The 18,349-nt window shown below is 52.6% G+C and overlaps 7 protein-coding genes across 7 annotated transcripts; 3 read left to right on the plus strand and 4 right to left on the minus strand.

Moving 5' to 3' along the window:
• Nucleotides 1–172: 172 nt before the first annotated feature.
• A1O1_04954 (uncharacterized protein) lies at nucleotides 173–2,220 on the minus strand (the record flags this gene model as incomplete). The annotated part of the gene is made up of 3 exons (XM_007725843.1): nucleotides 173–196; nucleotides 258–870; nucleotides 929–2,220. 3 exons carry the CDS (start codon nucleotides 2,218–2,220, stop codon nucleotides 173–175), a joined length of 1,929 nt encoding a protein of 642 aa, XP_007724033.1.
• Nucleotides 2,221–3,446: 1,226 nt separating this feature from the next.
• Nucleotides 3,447–4,358, minus strand: A1O1_04955 (uncharacterized protein; the record flags this gene model as incomplete). Its single annotated transcript, XM_007725844.1, has 1 exon — nucleotides 3,447–4,358. One exon carries the CDS (start codon nucleotides 4,356–4,358, stop codon nucleotides 3,447–3,449), a length of 912 nt encoding a protein of 303 aa, XP_007724034.1.
• Nucleotides 4,359–5,493: 1,135 nt separating this feature from the next.
• On the plus strand, nucleotides 5,494–5,796 carry A1O1_04956 (uncharacterized protein; the record flags this gene model as incomplete). Its single annotated transcript, XM_007725845.1, has 1 exon — nucleotides 5,494–5,796. The coding sequence occupies one exon, from the start codon at nucleotides 5,494–5,496 to the stop codon at nucleotides 5,794–5,796; it is 303 nt and encodes a 100-aa protein (XP_007724035.1).
• A 606-nt stretch (nucleotides 5,797–6,402) lies between these two features.
• A1O1_04957 (uncharacterized protein) lies at nucleotides 6,403–9,387 on the plus strand (the record flags this gene model as incomplete). Its single annotated transcript, XM_007725846.1, has 1 exon — nucleotides 6,403–9,387. One exon carries the CDS (start codon nucleotides 6,403–6,405, stop codon nucleotides 9,385–9,387), a length of 2,985 nt encoding a protein of 994 aa, XP_007724036.1.
• Nucleotides 9,388–11,459: 2,072 nt separating this feature from the next.
• A1O1_04958 (uncharacterized protein) lies at nucleotides 11,460–11,666 on the minus strand (the record flags this gene model as incomplete). The annotated part of the gene is made up of 1 exon (XM_007725847.1): nucleotides 11,460–11,666. A coding segment is annotated over one exon (207 nt), but the record flags the coding sequence as incomplete, so codon positions are not given.
• Nucleotides 11,667–13,121: 1,455 nt separating this feature from the next.
• Nucleotides 13,122–15,704, plus strand: A1O1_04959 (uncharacterized protein; the record flags this gene model as incomplete). The annotated part of the gene is made up of 1 exon (XM_007725848.1): nucleotides 13,122–15,704. One exon carries the CDS (start codon nucleotides 13,122–13,124, stop codon nucleotides 15,702–15,704), a length of 2,583 nt encoding a protein of 860 aa, XP_007724038.1.
• Nucleotides 15,705–16,459: 755 nt separating this feature from the next.
• Nucleotides 16,460–18,205, minus strand: A1O1_04960 (uncharacterized protein; the record flags this gene model as incomplete). Its single annotated transcript, XM_007725849.1, has 1 exon — nucleotides 16,460–18,205. One exon carries the CDS (start codon nucleotides 18,203–18,205, stop codon nucleotides 16,460–16,462), a length of 1,746 nt encoding a protein of 581 aa, XP_007724039.1.
• Nucleotides 18,206–18,349: the final 144 nt, after the last annotated feature.

Raw genomic sequence — 18,349 nt, forward strand, 5'->3', positions numbered from 1 at the left:
ACCTTCTCGTGGCCACTCGCTGCTGCTGCCTGTAGTGCGTTGCCATAGTCGCCTCCTTGTGTATTGACGTCTGCTGGTGATATAGACAGTATAAACCCCAGCACTTCATCTAGGCCAAGAAACGAAGCATAGTATATTGCCGAAGGAGGATCTGCGACGAATCTGTCGTGATTCACTTGGGTATCCCAAGGTCGATCTGGCTGGTGTAACCGAACCCAACGTTTTTTCATGGGACGCGTTGTCAACAAAGTGCTAACCATTCCCGTTAATTGTTGGGCGAACTGGCCGTCAGCTTGGCGATAATGGTGATGCCAGAACTCTGCAGCATATCTCGCAAAGGCATACTGTTTGAGTAGATCGGGGGTTAAGGTCTGATAGAGGAATTCATCATGTTGCAGATAGAGTAAACAAGTTTTACTGATCCGCCCGTGCTGCAATGGCCCTAATAGAGCGAAGTCGGCCGCTCGGCCACTTCGAATGCGATCTGATAGCAGGTACTCTTGGACCGAGAAATGTTCAATCCGGACTTCTTGAACACCATCATTCCGGAGATTGATAGCAACAAGACCAGGACAGATTAGAAGGACATCGTCTGGACCGCCAGTAAATCTCCTCTCGGGGTCATAGCATTCGAGGTCATCAATGTCGACGGCGAGAGCCTCATTGACCTCGTCAACTGACAGGGGCCGCGATGCATAACATAGGAGCGATAAGATTTGTTGCGCCTCTTCTGGGTTTTCTATGCTGCACAGCATTCGTTCGTATATCTCATCAAGTGTTGCTGGCAGAGTGCGAAGATATTTCTCGACCATCTTTCCACTCTGGGGACACTGTCGTAGCCTACGAAGTTGGCATTCGACTAAACGAAATCTAGACATTAGTTAGCTCCAATTATAGGCAATTAGAGGATATGGAGCAAGGTACTGACACTCCATCAGTATGCTGGATCAGATGGCTCTTGATCTTCTCCCGATAATCACTCAAGCGCTGAAGCTGCCGGTCGTGGTCGACTTGAAACGTCACAAACCGAGATATATCTTGCTGAATGCTGTCATTTCTTAACGAGATATGCTCGACACCCTGCTTGACTGTCGGAAACTGCAGATTAGTTCGAATATCAGGAACATCTCGACTGGTGACCAACAAGTGCAAGCCTGGCAGCTGCCATTGTCGCATAGTGTCGATCACCGATAGGACTTCGGCTCGCGGGATGTCTTTCGGGCTCTCGTCCAATGCATCGAGCAAAATGTAGGTGTGCCGGCACCGGGCAACGGCTTGTCGCAGATATTCAAGTAGGACATGTACTGGTGGAGTGCCATGATTGTGTGAGTCCTTCAGGCGGTTCAAGTCGGTTTCCAGACCGGGAACCTGCCCACAGAGCTGGAGAAGCAATGCTCGGAGCGCCGCGGATGCATCTTGTTTCGACTCGTCTCTGAAGTCGAAGAAGAAAAAGGCGACCGCAATGTCGGCAGATGATCGTCGGCGGCGAAAGGTGTGCTGGATCGCCGTTGAGCACAGCACGGACTTTCCACAACCGGCAAACCCATACAGCCAGAGAAATGAGTTGCCCTGCTGCAGCCATGCGGTATAAGCTGGACCATGGACCAACCACTGCCCAGTGCTGGGGTGTCGCTTAGCAACTGCGACATTGAAGTTGACTGTTGCATCGGGTACCCTCAGCCACTGCCGTAGATCAGCACTGACGCTTCGTGCCTGTATGTCCTTAATGATCGCGTTGACTTCCTCGATATCGCCCTGTGTGTTTTGATGCTCTTTCAGCTGAAGCGCCTGTAGCGCGATCGACAAGTTGTCGCGGAAATCGTTCACGTCGTCGCCGAGGTCTTCTAAAGTGCTTCTTTTAAATGGATACGCCGCCCGTCGCCCGACCACCACCGCCTTCTTTCTCCAATCGTCAGCAGGCACGTTTTTGAATTTGTCAACCTCGGCCTGTAACACGTTTATCGCGTTCTCACTGCGAGTGATGGATCTTTCAATGCTTTGTATGATTGACAGTTCGGTGGGCCGCCATTTGCGGGTACGTACAATCTGATCGATGATATGGAGGGATTCGAGAAGGCCGCCGAGTTGGTCTGCGATTTTGGCGAGATCTCGATGTTGATCTCGGCACGCGGCGTAATACTTGTAAAGGTACTCTGTACTCTGTAAGCCGAGGGATAGTAAGCCAGCCACGCTAGCGGCAACGGATAGTGGATCGCCCATGACGTCCTCCTGGAGGTCTGCTCGCTGGTGTCGAGGCGTAATGTTGTTACAGGAATCAACAGGACACGAGACAGTGCGTTTGATTTGGAGAGTTGTGCCTCAATACCTCCATCATCAGCCTTGTAGGTCTAACGGTCTAGGCTGGGCTTGTGCAGGTCACGCAGAGAGAGAATGGAGGGCGCAGCCAAGGCATAACGTTATTCCGTTCCGGAAAGGCTCAGCATACTAACGTGGCCTCTACTGTTTCCTGTCTGCTGGCGGCGTTGCATTAAACCTTGAGCTATTGTGAAGCCCTTGCCGATCGCCACCAATGACTTCAGCGAGCACTATCAGCGACGATCGGTCATCCTCAAAAACAACCCTCAATCTGCCCTTATCGAGCGACCTTCCCACCTCCACGCTGCCGAGCGGTTCGAGTGAAACATTAGCAAGACGGAAGAAGGCCATCGGTCAGCAGTACCTCACACCACAAGAAGAGAAGGCGTTGGTCGAGTATATTTTACGATGTGCGGACAATGGCTTTCCCTGCCGGTCAAAGCCTTGCGGAGATTGGCACTTGTCATTAGGCGGCATCGCGGCTCTGCATGCTCGACGAAGGCTAACGAAGGCCCAGTGCAACCTCCCGGCAAGAACTATCCCTAGGCACTCTACTCTCGTCATCCAGAACTGCGGGCCCGAAGGCTCAAAGCCATTAACTGGACGAGAGCTAACGAGAATATATATGACAAGGTCAAACACTGGTTCGACCTGATTGGCAAAGAGCTGGCTAACCCCAACATCATTCCCGAGAACGTTTACAATATGGACGAGACAGGCGTGCTCCTCGGTCACGCCGCGACTGTCAAAATGTTAGTGCATAGCAAGGACACGCGACGCCACCGAGGCACCGGCGTAAAACGAGTCCTTATCACTGCTATAGAATGCGTCTCCGCAACAGGTATATCCCTTCCGCCCCTTATCATCTGGCCCGCGTCGACACACCGTAGTGTCTGGACCACCTATCCCACGCCTGATTGGCATTTTGCGTGTTCCCCGAAAGGATATACCGATAAGCATATTAGCCTATCCTGGATAAAGGACGTGTTTGACCCGCAAACCCGCGCGCGAGCGTGTGGTAAACCCCGTCTCTTAATCAACGATGGCTTTGCCACCCATGAATCCGTCGAGCTCCTCGAGTTTTGCTTTTGTAACAATATCATTCTTTGTCGTTTACCTTCTCATACTTCTCACAAACTCCAGCCGCTCGATGTCGGCGTCTTTGGCCCCCTTAAGGCGGCATATCGGGAACAAGTCGAGCAACTGTACAAATTGCTGGGATCGATACCTTCTGGAACTGTCTGCCCACCTGGCACCTGTTTGGCCCCCTTCGCTGGACCAAACCGTCCCAGCGTCTTATATTTCTTTTTCTTACGGACGTCGAGGAGGTCTTTGACTTTTTCTACCGCGTTTGCTATGCTCCCGACGTGCGCATGGGCTTCTAAGCTGATAGAGAACCTGGATGAGCGGGCTCGTCGAAGCAAGACCGCAACTGTAATGCTATCTCCAACACCTTCGGGGGTGCTGGCGGCGTTCATTTCCCAGCACACGACGTTTTCCTCGCTGAGAGTCATAGGGTCTCGCGACGTCTGTGTCTGGAGCACGTACTTGTCTTGCTGCGTATATTCTCGCTGCGTGGACCTCGATCCTTCGAGATTCAGAGATGCAACATTGAGTGGAGCTTGCCCAGAGCCTGTAACCTTGAATTCATGTGTCCTAGTCACCGTCGTCTGATGCTCTTCAAGTGATATAGCCCCTTCTTGGGCAGGAGCGAAAGAAACGAGATAGGGGGGATCATCGTCATCATCTGCATCGGGCGCTGAATCAAATATCAGCGACACTGAGAAGAATGTGATGCGGTCATTCGGATCGTCGGCTTTGAGTTGGAACTTCAACACCAGAAGGGTGGCCTCTTGCGAAAGATGAGGTTCGAAAAGGCCATTGACTTCGTGTTGTCGACGGATTCTGACTTGATACCCTGACTTTTGAATTGTCCCAACTACTGGCGCCAGATCGCCTCTCAGTGCAGCAGTTTCCTCATCTTCGAGATCCAACACCAAGTCCTCGTCGCCGAGAGGAACCATTTTCTGTGCCGATGCCATCTTCGTCAATCGTCGCCGTCGTGCTTCTGTGCTCTTCACAAAGCTGTTCAGGGGCGAATTCGCCCTTTTGGATGTTTGCAGCTTGCCACGTAGCCATCCCGCTACTGCAGAAGGGCAGGGGAGTCCCCGGGCTTCAGACTTCGAGTTGGGCTACAATTTGTCGCTATTGACAATCACTGGCCCCATTCACATGCAATGCCACAGAGCTGAAAACCGGTCGCTTCCATGAGGCGGCACATTCGTGCAGAGGACATGTTACCCTTCATTCGGCCATGGGTGCGAAACCAACACATGCCATTCTGATTCTGTGGACAGCACATGCAAGCTCTTGTCTTCTGTCCCCTACCGAAGCTTCATGTCTGCTACTGTTTTCCTCTGCATCTATGTGCAGTCCTCTTCATACCTCACCATCGCTCGATTCAGTCGGCGAGGCGAACCTCGCCAGGGCCACAATGTCATATGATGACTCGGAGGGGTTGCTCGTGTTAAAGGATGTCTCCGACAGAGATCGAGATGCGGATGTTCCGCCACGGGCGTTCAATATTATCGCAGTTCACGGTCTAGGAGGCCATCGTGAAGACTCATGGACGTACACTGATGGTGAAGGGAATGCTCAAATGGCTGAAGGGTTTTCTGCCCACTTACCTCCCCGATGCACGCATTATGACTTTTGGCTATACTCTCCAATGTGATGGGATCGCAGCGACCGAGATTGCCCAGATAGCCCACAAGTTGCTGAACCAAGTCGCAGAGAGGACGCTTCCTGGTGTAAGTGTCTGGCACGGCAAAGTCTATGTCGGAAAGAGCGATCGAGAGCGCTATTGACTCTGGTTTCGATGCTTCAGAATTGCCCGTTCATCATTCTCGGCCATGACGTTGGAGGAATCATTGTCAAACAAGTATGTGAACCACAGTTTGGGTGGCAGGCCTCGACCAAATCCACGGCTCACGCCAGACTTCTACTGACCATCATCGCTCCATCTACTGAAACAGGCTCTTTTGCTCTCGAGCATTCGGTCAGAATACCAGCCAATTGTGGAAAGAACCTCACTTATTGTATGTGCTTGCTTTGGAAAGCTTCGTTGTGCTCTGATCCCTGGGGATACTCTTATCTGTTTTGCATATACTTATTGTCATGTCCTCGTCCCAGGTCTTCTTCGGTTGTCCTCACAGAGCCCTGGACCCTCCGGAGTGGGAAAGTCTCGCGGCCCGCCTGATATTATCTCATCGTCGCAAGTACCGAGGTCAACTTTCAAAGATTCTTGAAACCTCCGGGGAAGCGCTGGCACATCTGAGCAAAGAATATGGAAGCATCGCGGGAATATACGCGACACTAAATGTCTATGAAGCAGAGGAAGCTGATGACAACACGCCGACGGTCGGTGTTCTCCATGTCCGCGCCCACATGGCGGTTCTCTCTGTCAAAGTTTGGGCCTAACTATCCTCCCAGGGTCTCGTCAGCCATGCCAGCACAAATCCGAGTGATTCAGCAACTTTTGGAACTTCAAGTGAAATCAAAATCGCCCGTCAAGGTCCCCATGGCGATCTTTGCAAGTTCTCAAACTCAGAAGATCGAGCTTTCAAACTGGTTCGTGAGAAAATATATCAGTCTTCTGGTATGAGGCTTTCCCGCAACAACACTACCATCTCATCTGTCGAATACAGAATGCTGATTATAGTATGACCATTAGTACCTCGCCACGTCCACATCTTGAAAACCTTGGAATCTCTGGACTGCAAGAGCTATCTCCCAATAACGGAGATACCAAAGGGAGAAACATATCGTTGGATCGAGGGCAACAAGGACTATACATCCTGGCTTACAGGATCCGGGCCTGGACTCCTTCAACTACAAGGCCACCCAGGTTCGGGTAAGTCTGTATTAGCTTCATATTTGTCATGTTAGCTTCGACACAGCCTGTCATTCTCATTCGATTCCAAGGACGAACACCACCGCTCCGCATACAGAATGCTTGCTTCTCTTTGTCACCAGCTTTTGTCCCGGAAACCAGAGCTCTTCGACCATGTTCACTATCTCTGCAGTATGGTGGGTGAAGAGGCGAACTGGACAGTCGACAAACTATGGGTCTTGTTCAGATCGTTAGTTTCGTGTTCCCTTCATGGCACAACTGTTTGTGTCATAGATGCCATTGACGAATGTGACGCTTCGGATGATCACCTTCTGAAAGATCTACTCGAACTGCCAGGATCACTGGGACCTCACTTCAAGATCGTCGTCACCAGGACCACACCGAGCTCGGAATCAACATGGACCGCACCGTCCGAGTCCACGACCATTGACTTAGATACCCTGGCTAAAGACAGCGTGCTCCTCGAGTTGGCTGCAAAAGATGAAGCATCAGAGTTCGTGGTCAGGAACCCCGCGTTCCGCATGTTCAAGTCCGATCTCGAGCAATCACTAAAGCGCAAAGGCAATTCGAAGCTCATCATTTCTTTGAAGCTGGCTTTACTTGAGACGTCCGACCTTCCGTCAACGACTGTCTCGATATGCGAGCAGTTGGCTTCGCTTCCAGATACAACAGACGAGATATATCAACGGTTCGTCAGTCGAATTCCTCTGCAAAGAGCCGCGTGGGCACACAAGGTCGTTTCTTGGGTCCTTTTTGCGTGTCGGCCCCTCAAAATCCACGAGCTAGCTACCGCTGCGGCTCTTGAACCCACGCTTACGGACTTGAAGTCCATCCGGAGTGGAATCTCACAAGACATTGCTCTGGATCTAAAACGGACGTTTGGCCCCTTGATCAAGATCGAGAACGAAGCCGCCTACTTCCTCCATAATTCGTTCCAAGACTTTTTGCTCAAGGGTCAAGCCAAAACTTGGCCAGATCACTTCACATTGCCATTCAAAGGCCACGGTTATATCACGCAAACCTGTCTGAACTACCTTTCCATAATGAAGAAACCTGAGATAGGAACTGACCAAAATGGGCCAAAAGCTTTGCCGCTCTCCGGATGCGATGTACAGGATCTGCTGGTATATGCTGTTCAGTACTGGCCTGCACACTATCAATTGGTGCAAAATGATATACCGACACTAGACGCAGTTTACTCGTTTCTGTCGAACGAGAGCCTGATGCAAAACTGGTCTCGGTTTTCGTGGTCCCTAGAGAACCCGGCTAGACGTCGGTCTGCCTCTTTCATGGATCCTCTGCCAATCGCAGCGGAATTTGGGTTTGCCGAACTTGTTGCAAAGTTACTCTCAACATCCACGGGAGACAAAAAGTCGCGTTCGATTGCACTGGAGGTTGCTGCCTACCAAGGCTCCAAAAATATCGTCAAACCGCTCCTTCAGTCCGATGTGTCCAGTACACTTGCCCTTCACATGGCAGCCTCGAATGGGAGTATCGAGGTTGTGAGAGAGCTCCTCGACCATGCCGCAAGCGTGGAAGCAACGGATCCGCTAGGTGCCACTGCCTTGCACATCGCTTCAAGAAAGGGATACTGTCGGGTGGTAGATCTGTTGCTGCAAAAGAAGCCAAACATTCACGCAGCTGATAAAGACGATGCCACACCGCTCCATCTGGCGAGCTTATTTGGGCATGTGGACGTCATCCGGAGCCTTCTGAAAGCCAGAGCTGATCCTCTACGAACAGATAAGCATGGTTCTACTCCTTTGCATGTCGCTATTGAGTCGCAGCAACCAGGCGCAGTCAAAGAGCTACTGAATGTCGTCGCTTTGGATTCTTTTAATGACAAAGACGAAACGCCTTTGCACCTTGCAGCAGATTCTGGGCGCGTCGAGATCGCACAGATGCTTATAGGAAACCTACCTTCTCATCTAAAGCACCGACCCGCTATTCTCGAATGCAAGCATTGGGAAGGTAAGACACCACTGCACAGAGCGGCTCAAAAAGGACATGGTGAAGTGGTGAAGTTACTACTCGAGGTAGGGGCAGATGCAAGCGCGCAAGATAACCACAGATGTCTTCCTCTACACCTTGCAGCCGAAAAAGGTCATTTGGACGTCGTCAATGCGCTCTTAAAGGCGAAGGAGGAGGAATCAAAGGCTGGAAATGATTTCTTGTCAAAACCCCTGCACTTGGCTGCCCTCCACGGCCATGTAGCTGTGGTGAAGTCGCTTCTTCAATATTATTCATCTTCTCTGGACATCTTTGACGGATCAGATTCGACTCCTTTGCATCTGGCCGCAACAAAGGGCCACACGGAAATTGTGCAAATCCTTCTCGCTGCCGAAGCCGAAACCGATATATTGAATGAGGACCAAGAGACGCCGTTGCATTTGGCTAGTCGACAGGGGTCTTTGCCAGTTGTGAGGATGCTCCTCACGTCAGGTTCAGACCCAACTGCTACCAATAGAGAAGGCCGCACTCCTCTTCACGTTGCTTGTGAAAAAGGCCAGTTGGCTGTGGTCAAGTGGCTCCTTCACAAAACTCAACATTCTTTAGAGGACGACGAATTCGTGAATCTCACCGATGATGTGGGTACCACGCCGCTTCATCTGGCAGCTCTGAGCGGAGACGTGGAACTATTTGAAGAGCTTCTAAACTCACACGCTAGATTGGATGCTGTCGATGACTTCGGTCGGAGTTTGTTGCACTTTGCCTCAAGGGAAGGGAGCCTCAATGTCGTGGGGATGTTACTCGGCAATGGGGCTAAGATTTCTGCCACTGATAGGTACGAGTGCACTCCATTGCATGACGCAGCTGAAGCCGGACACTGGTCGGTGGTAACAGCTCTTCTCGCGGCTGGCGCCGATCCAAATGCATCTGACAACGAGCTTCGTCGTCCTCTACACTACGCTTCTCAGGATGGCCACGTCGAGATTGTCAGGGAGCTCTTAAAGTACGACGCCAAGAAAGATGCCCTCGATCGACGATCTCGAAGTCCGCTACACCTGGCCTGTCAGCGAGAATCGAAATTGTCGATGCTGAGGATGAGGATGACGGGTGGGTACCTCCCCTCTGCCAATCGCTCGTGTCATCTCGATTGTTCAATCGTGAGGCTGACAAAGACGCCCTCCTGCCTTGCGACAGTGGCGTCGTCATAGGACTCTGTCAGGACAACCCCAAACTGGATCGTCTGCCAGGCTGGAATGATGACTCTTGGGGTTACCATGGAGACGATGGAGAGTTGTACCATGGTAGCGGCCTCGTTAGCAGAACCTACGCCGAGGGCTTTGGGAAAGGCGACAAGGTGGGTTGTTGTATCATACCGAAGGAGCAGACGGTGTATTTCACCAAGAACGGGAAGCGGCTGCGTGAGTGTCCATCCCTCACGAAGCCCTTGTCCTCCTTCCCATGTGGATCGAGGTGATCGTTCTTCGGCACCTGGCGCTAACACTGCATCCTTCTCGACCTAATAAAGCACCTGCATTTGGGGACTTTTCTCCTCCAGGCCGTCTGTACCCGTGCGTGGGCTTGGATCGCGGAGGAACGCACGTCCGATTGATTCTGGGGAAGCAGGATTTCATGTACGACGAAGATTCTCCGGAGTCCTGAGTCAGGACCGCCCACAGCACGGGGCTCGTCGTTGATGTTGATATTGATATGGACGTGGACGTCATGCCGAGGCCACTTTGATTCATATGATACACCAACATCGATGTCACCATGTATAACTTCGACTTCTGCTCCAGTCACCAGTGTTGGGGACGCTTTGGTGCCCAGACTTGGTCCCCAGCATCCTCCCTCATGCTCATGGCTTCAAGCTCAAAGCTCAGGTCTGGAAACGGAAATCGGCTTCGGAGAGGTCTTGCAAGATTCGGTGCCGAGTCTGCTGGTATTAGTTGGCTGTTGATTGTTGGCCAGTCCCGATTTCGGGAAAAGGACAGGAGATGGAGGCGAGGAGGGTGGATATGAAGTAGGTTGGTTGTATTCCAGGCTCACGGATAAGGGACAAGGTGTAGAGGTAAGTGGTTTGTGCGTCCGTGACACTAGATATACGAGCTTGCATATATATATTTACATTAGGCAGCAAAACTGAATGATAGAGAGATAGAAAGTTGAGAAAATGAGAAGGACAGTGGCAGGGAGAAGGACGGGAAGAGGACGTCAAGAGAGTAACAGTGAGTAACTTGAAGCTCACATGAGGGCAGGGAGAGTATGGTTCTGGGAGTATTAGACCCAAAAAAATATAGTGTCAGCTAGCTGCCAGGGTCTAGTATGACTACCTTGGAAGTTGGCAGGTATTGGGTAGGCCGGATAACACAATAGATGGACATTGGAGACAGAGACAGAGACAGAGACAGATAGAGCAATAGTAGATGAATTCGAGGCAAAGCCAGCGACGTAGTTGGTCTGCTAGGGCTGCTGTGACTATGACTGTGCTTTATTCTTGATCCGTACAGCCTTGCAGTATGCTCTTGGGCTCTCAGTTTCTGGTCAGCGCGCATTGCAGGGCTCCTGGAAGGAAGTCTTTGGTTGGTAGATACAATCCTTTGCGTGTTTGCAAACTGGCATCTGGCATCCGAGGTCTGTTATCTCATATCTGATATTCGATATTCAATATCTGTCAGACTTGCAGGTCGAGAGGGTCTCACATATCCCCCATTGCTGAGTGAAATGCTCCATGTCGGCAAAGGCAGGTATGGTATGGGTGCTGTATGAGATCTCGGCCAGAGTTGCCGTTGGCATGGGACTGTGAATAAAGACGCTCCACAGTACCGGGTTGCACTGGTCATGGTCAAGCTGTTGTTGGTTGAACCTGCCAGGGCGTAAGACTGTCTCATGAAAGGAGACATTGATATTGACGGCGCTGTGTCCGGTCGGCTGGATAATCATTGTCTACACATGGACAGATAGACGGAGTGATTCGTTTCAAATGAATAGCCATTTGGAGAAGGCGTCGAACAAGAACCATCAGGCCAGATTCGGCGTTATAGGAGAGGCGTGGGATGTATTCTGTCCTTCCCTTCATGTTCCAAGCTCGGTTGCGGACCCAGACGTGCTGGCACTCTTCGGTCTTGATATCATATCTCATCCGACTCTGACCAGGCTTGGTAAAGATCGCCCTGATCCGTCACTCTTGAGTGTCATTCTCAAAACACACCAGGGCCAGGTCGTCCAACGTCTAGTCTTCCTCAGCAGAAGAACTTCTTTAGGTCATGCTGCTTGCTCTGCTTCATTGACTCGTCTTCTGCGTCCTGAGTCTTGCCCAAGGATCATCAGATACGAAATTCGGTCTGAAGTACACCGTGTCCCCTCTCGCGTTGACTTTACCCTGAGCCCATTCATTTAGTTGCGCGCGGGTGTAGAATGTGTTGGTGGCCGGGTATGAAAAGGCGTAAGTTGATTGTTCTGTCGATGTCGATGTCGGTGTTGGTGCTGGTGCTGGGCGCGATGAAGACGGAGAGGGAATGGCGGGTGTCTGCTGTGCTGCTTGCGTGGATGTTTCATCTTCATCTTCGTTTACATTTGGACGGGACTTTGAAGTGAGCGAGGGGTTTTGGAATTGTGCTTCAGGTAAAGTCGATGTTGGCTCAGGTTGGATTGATTGTGTGGTCGAGTGCCCTCTTTTTTGGAGGATTGGTTTTTCTGGACGCCGTTAGATAGTTCCCCACGATTTGTACTGCTCTCGCGGTGCAGGGGAGGGATGACAAGATGACATGGTCAGCAGCTTGAGGCCCGGAGATCAGGGCGCGAGTCAGCCTTAAAGACCAAAGGAGACGTGGCTGTGAATCAGTCTCAGATATCGGGGGGATGTCACTGATTCGGCGATTCTGATCCCGGTCAAAATAGCTTGACGGAACATATCATACCAGTTGCAATTCTAACGCAAAAAAGGATGTGAACAGCGGGCATGAAGGGCGGGAGACACCAAGACTTCCGTAAGGGAGAGACAAACAGACGAAAGACAGCTTGGACCGACGTGACTTACGAGGTTGCTCTTTTGGCCGGCGAGTCGCGAAGGAACCAAATCCCATCATTTCACGCATCGCCGCGTCAGGGTCGGCGGCGTCATGGGATTGATCTTCTGACATGGTTGTAGAGATTTCTTGGCCTTCAGGGATTGATGCAGTGGTTGTTACTACTTCAGCTGAGAAGAAAGTGAGAGAAGATCGATTCGTGGAGGTGTTAGGGATGAATGGTAGAGTTCGAGATCAAAGAGTCGACGAGGTGTTCGAGCCTCTAGACGTAGAGTTACCACTAGGTAGTATAGTACATGATAGTGGTTGGTCTGACCGATTAATTCTGTGAAAGATGAGCCGGAAATGACACGGACAGGCAGCCAAGCAGAAATAGAAAATGCCTGTCTGACATCACTTATTTCGACATATGCCCTCTCTTCAAGTCCGTCACAACCACCAACATGCGAGTTATCGACATTGTCTTCCAATTTGCAGCCTGGGTAAAGGCGCCAGGAATCTAAATGGTAGTTATCGACTCTAGCTTCTACGCAAGCAGTGTGGTCGGATATGGTGGTGATAGTGGTGGTTCGTGAATACTAGTATGGAGGTGTATCGTCGTCTGTCCTTGGCTTGGTCCGTTCTTCAGCCGAGACTCGGAATCTCGAGTGGCGCAGCCGCAGCCGCAGCCTCTCGCAACCAGTTAATTGCCAGTACGTACAGCAACTGAAGACAGTCGCCGTCCAGGAGCAGACCACTTCTGTCCCCCCGCAGCAGTATTCATCCTTGCTGTCGTCGTATTCGCGGATTGTTCATATCGACCATCTTCACCGTCCAACTATCCTCCAGTCGCAGCGACACTCCGCTCTGGATGCATCCCCGATAACTCGACTGCGAGTGCGTCCTTCGGGACATCACTCCAGACTCCCCCATCAACGATGGTTGACGAAAAGGTCCGCTACGAACACCTGCCCATCCCTACCTATGAGGAGGCCACCTCATCTCGGCCGGTTTCCTCGCAATCGCGACTCGGTCCCGAAGAGATCAGCGACGATGCCGAACGGCAAGGTCTCCTCCGCCCTGGGTCGAACGGCAATTACCAACCACCAACCATCGAGTCTGTCCGGCCGAGTCTAGACTCGCTCGATGGCATTGAACACGATGGCGAAGACGAAGTGCGGAGGGAGATGGAACAAATGGAGATTGAAGATCCTCAGAGCGATGCCGCCGCAACCCGATCCCTTCTTCGATACCGGCTCTCCAAGCGCTTCTCCAGCTTCACCAATTCCTTCTCCTCGCTCTCCCTCCCCTCCTTCCGCCAGTACCTCTCGAAGTTGGCATGGCCCCGGATCAACTACCAGCAGCTAGAGGCGAACCGCGTCGTCATTATCGGACGATTGTTTGGTGTCTTTCTGATCATGGGCGTTCTGTACGCCCTGATAGCCTCCGACGTCTTGTCGTTTACCAAGAACAGAATGGGCATAGGTCAGATGTATGACCCGGAATCCGTGCGAGTATTCGTACAAAAGCATATGAACGGGCATGGTCACATGCAGAAATACTTGGAGCACATTACGGACTTTCCGCATGTGGCGGGTACCGAAGGCAATTATGTTCTTGGAGAATGGGTGGCCGAGCTCTTCAAATCTTCAGACCTGGAAGACGTAAACATGGAAAGATTTGATGTCTATCTAAACTATCCCCGGAAAGACGGGAGGAGAGTCGCAATCGTGGAACCCGAAGATTTGAAATGGGAGGCCAGGGTGGAAGAGGATCAAGAACAATCGTACGTCTTCCACGGGCATTCGAAAAGCGGCGATGTGACTGGTCCTCTGGTGTACGCCAACTTTGGTTCCAGGGCCGACTTCAAGACGCTGGCCGAGAGTGGAATCTCGGTCAAAGATGCGATTGTCCTTGTTCGGTATTACGGTTCTGAAGGCGACCGCGCGCTGAAGGTCAAAGCTGCCGAGCTGGCCGGCGCATCTGGCTGCATCATTTACTCGGATCCTGCACAAGACGGCTTCGTTGTGGGCCCAACATTTCCGGAGGGTCGATTTATGCCGGAAGACGGTGTCCAGCGTGGAGCCGTCAGTCTGATGTCTTGGGTGGTGGGAGATGTACTCACCCCGGGCTGGGCTTCAACTCCTTCGAACCAAGAACGGTTGAATCCGGAAGACAGCCCCGGACTCAATCGGATTCCCTCGATTCCGATATCCTGGAATGATGCGAAACACTTGCTGGAAGCGATCAAGGGCCATGGCAAGCAAATGACCGATACTTGGCAGGGTACCCCAAACACAGAATACTGGACTGGGGATCAGACTTCACCCAGGGTCAACCTCAAAAACATCCAGGATGAGGAGGTGCGGCAGCCGATCTACAACGTGCTCGGTAAGATTACAGGCTGGGAAGAACCCAAAAACAAAGTTGTCGTGGGCAACCACCGGGATGCCTGGTGTACAGGTGCCGCCGATCCCGGCAGTGGAACGGCAATCATGCTAGAAGTCATCCGCATCTTTGGCGAGCTGCGCAAACTCGGATGGCGACCACTGCGAACCATTGAATTCGCCAGCTGGGATGGTGAAGAGTATAATCTGATCGGGAGCACAGAGCATGTCGAGGATCGTCTAGCCGAGCTTCGCGAAGACGCGGTGGCCTATGTCAATGTTGACGTCGGTGTCACAGGCACCGACTTCCATGCAGCAGCATCGCCGGTTTTCGCACGAATGCTGGAACATGTTCTCGACCGGGTCGGCGATCCAGACACGGGCCACACGATCCGTGAGATCTGGGATGAATCCAATCGTGGCCTGGAAGGGCTGGGTGCGGGAAGCGATTATGTCGCCTTCCAAGATATCGCCGGCACCTCGTCGATCGACATGTCCTTCAAGGGACCGAAATTCCCTTATCACAGCTGCTACGACAATTTCGAGTGGATGTCGAAATTCGGTGATCCGGACTGGAAATACCATAAAACCATGGGCGAGATTTTGGCGTTGATGATCCTCGAACTGGCGGACAAGCCATTATTGCCATTCGACCTGAGCGGATACGCAAAAGACATCTCGAAATACATCGAAGACTTGGACACCTATGCAAAGTCCGCCCCGACCGCGAATGACCAGAACCCCGTGAACCTCGCCCCTCTTCGTGAAGCTTCGGACCTGTTCGCCCAGGAAGCCGACACGTTCCACCTATTCGACAACACCTGGCGCAACTTTGTCTTTGGTGCAGGCGGCTTTGAAACTACCGCCATGGGAAACGCCCGCGGCCAACATAACAGTCGCATGGCGCATTTCGAAACCGACCTTCTCGATCTGAGCGAGGGCGGCGGCCTCGCCAACCGCACGCAGTTCAAGCATGTCCTCTTCGCACCGCAGGCCTGGTCGGGCTACGATGAAGCCTATTTCCCGGGGATCCGTGATGCCATCGATGCCGCGGACTGGGTGGAGGCGCAGCACCAGGTTGAGAAGGTGGCGGGGATTCTGGAGGCCGCTGCGAAGAAGTTGAATGCCTCCTAAATGAGCGCAAGACCTGAAACTCGAAGAATAAGGCTGGAGGTTGATGTTTGGATTTTATGAGTTCCTCCTGGATCTCTGCTACCCCGGGTGGTGATTTTAGCAGGGCACGAGGGCAAAGGAGGTAAGAGAGGCAAGAACAGCGGCTGAAGGAGCAGGAGTTGGACCACTTTCATCGTGTCATGTTCGGTTATATATAGGCTGATACTTGGTTCCTGCTGGTTGCTGTCAAGCAGGCTGTTTGGTGTTCCCGGCGTTGTCTCGAAAAGCCAGGGAGTTTGACGTGTCTATAGAGGTCTTGCACATACTTTTCACTATATATCATGTTTTCTCTTCTTTGGGATTTGTCTCTATTTGTGTGTTTTCCTTTCTCGTCTGCTCACCGGCAGGGCTACGATCATGCTTGCTATGAAGGTTATCGATGAGAGGATGCGGCGCGAACGCAGAGATGTACTTGTATATGCTATACAACTCTACGAAAGCACAGCTCTTCGAGTCCATGTCTTTCTCTCTCATCCTCGGTTGAGGGATTTCTCATATTGTTTCTGTTTTGATCTTCTGTGAGGTCCAGTTCGCTCTTCAGTAAGCAAAGCCGACTGGTACAGACGTGCTCCCCTTGGAAGCCAGAGTAAGAGGCCTAACCGACTTGCAGGCCGGCGTATTGGTTTGGAATACTATAGCACGCATGGGCTGCTTCAGGATTTGCATACAAGCAGAAGAATAGTCTAGTAATGTCTGATCTGACTTGTACTTGGACTTCACACTTCCCTCTTGAAGCTCTTGGCCAAGTTCCAGAAACTCTCCATCTTGCCGCGAGTCAGGACGTCTTTGGCCTGCGCATCCGTCTCGCAGACGCGGGCGCCCAACCACTTGCGAAAATTGCGCTGCTTGGCCTGGCCGCTGAAGATGAGGTCGCACTTGTTGAAGCTCAGATCCTTCAGCTCGCCATTCTCGTCTTCGGCCTCGAGCCACTTGGCCAGCTCCTCGCGGTTCCCCTCCTCGACGGCGCGCGGGGCCTCCATCTCCTGCCACTTGATGCGGTGCAGCATGAGCTTGTCGTACTTGCGGATGGAGTGCTCGCCGCCCTCGACGACGACCAGATTCAGCTTCGGATGCAGGATGACGACGCCGGTCAGCTTGTTCTGGTCGGCGTTGACGGAGATCTGGTAGCGGTGTTTGCCGTTGGCCAGGCTGTCGATGCGGTAAACGCGCACGTGGATGCCGTGGGCGGCGTCCTCGGCCTGTTGGCGCTCCAGCTTCTCGAGGCGTTGCTCCTTGGTCAGCTTGCGCTCCTCGTTCGTCTCCTCGTGCTTGTGGGCGCGCTCGGCGATCTCGCGGTTGACGCGCGCCTCCACGGCCGTCGGGTCCTTGACGGCCTCTTCGCCCAGGACGCGCATCAGATTGCCCTTTTTGACTTTCGGTGGCGGCGGCGGCTCCAAGCCCAGTCGGATCTTGGCCTGTTGTTCCTTCAACTCGGCCATGCGGCGCTGTCGGCGCAGTTTCGCCTGCTCTTTGCTGGTCAGATACATGGGCTTCGGCGTCGGAGCGTTTTTCTCCTGCGGCGGCTCAATCAGCACGGGGTGTTGGATATAGATTGTGATGATGGAGTCTGGCGTGTCGATCTTCAGCTTCGACGGGTCGTCTATCACGTCGTAGGACTTGCCGTCCACCAGTCCTTCGTCCCACCATTCGATCTCCGGCGGAGCCGGGACTAGGAACGCCTTGTCTGTGTCCATGTCTTCCTCCAGCCCGGCCTGTCTTGCCCGCTCGGCAATCTTCTTCTTCATCGCCTCCAGCTGCGCTTGCCGCCGCAGCGCCGCCGCTTGCTGGATGTACTTCCCCTTCTCATTGAAGATCAACTGTCGCGAATGTCGCTCTTTGGGGATCACATTGCGCGTGCCCAGACTGGGGTCGAAATATGGATTGGATTTTAGTTCGTCCAGCGACGGCGCTGAAAGGTCCAACTGCGCTCTCTCCGAACCGGGAAATCCTGTCCTCTGGTTCCCCATAGCCGTCGCGAACTTCGGTTGAGGTGTCCGGCCTTTACTTCGCTGGATGTCTTGATGTATGTCGCCGAGCAGCGCAGGGTGCAGCCCGACATCCAGGCCTCCACGGGCCCGTGAAGTATCATCGCTGAACGTCGGCGGAGTGTAGCTGCTCGTCGTGGGAGTATTTGGTCTTTGCGAACTCAGTGCAGCCGAGCGACTCGTCGCCGCAGCCACGCGAGCCTTTAATTGAGCAATCCGGTCACTCGCACTGGGTGTAGGCGGTGCCGGTGAACCTGTCGCTCCAGGACGATTGGCTGCCAGTCTGGCCTTCAACTCTTCCGCTCTCGCTCTGGCAGCCGCCAGCATTTGGTTCACGTCGGGCTTCGTGCCAGGCGTCGCTGACCCCGGTGTTGCAGCACGAGGCGAGCCATCGTTGGATCTGACCCGCTTCTGGCTCTCGAGATCATTCTCTTCCGCGTGTGGCCTTTTCAGCATATTGCTCGAGCGGTCGGCCATCTTTTAAAGTTGTTCGAGAATACGAACTCACTCGAAGCCAGGAGCCGCAGTGGCAGCAGCGCCTAAACTCAAGGCCAGTGGATGTGAAGATATTCTGTGGTAAGAAATAGAAAGACGCCTGAGGAGTGTCGTTGTCAGTTGTGG

Source organism: Capronia coronata, assembly GCF_000585585.1.
Source record: "Capronia coronata CBS 617.96 chromosome Unknown acBCG-supercont1.4, whole genome shotgun sequence".
NCBI classification, from domain to species: domain Eukaryota; kingdom Fungi; phylum Ascomycota; class Eurotiomycetes; order Chaetothyriales; family Herpotrichiellaceae; genus Capronia; species Capronia coronata.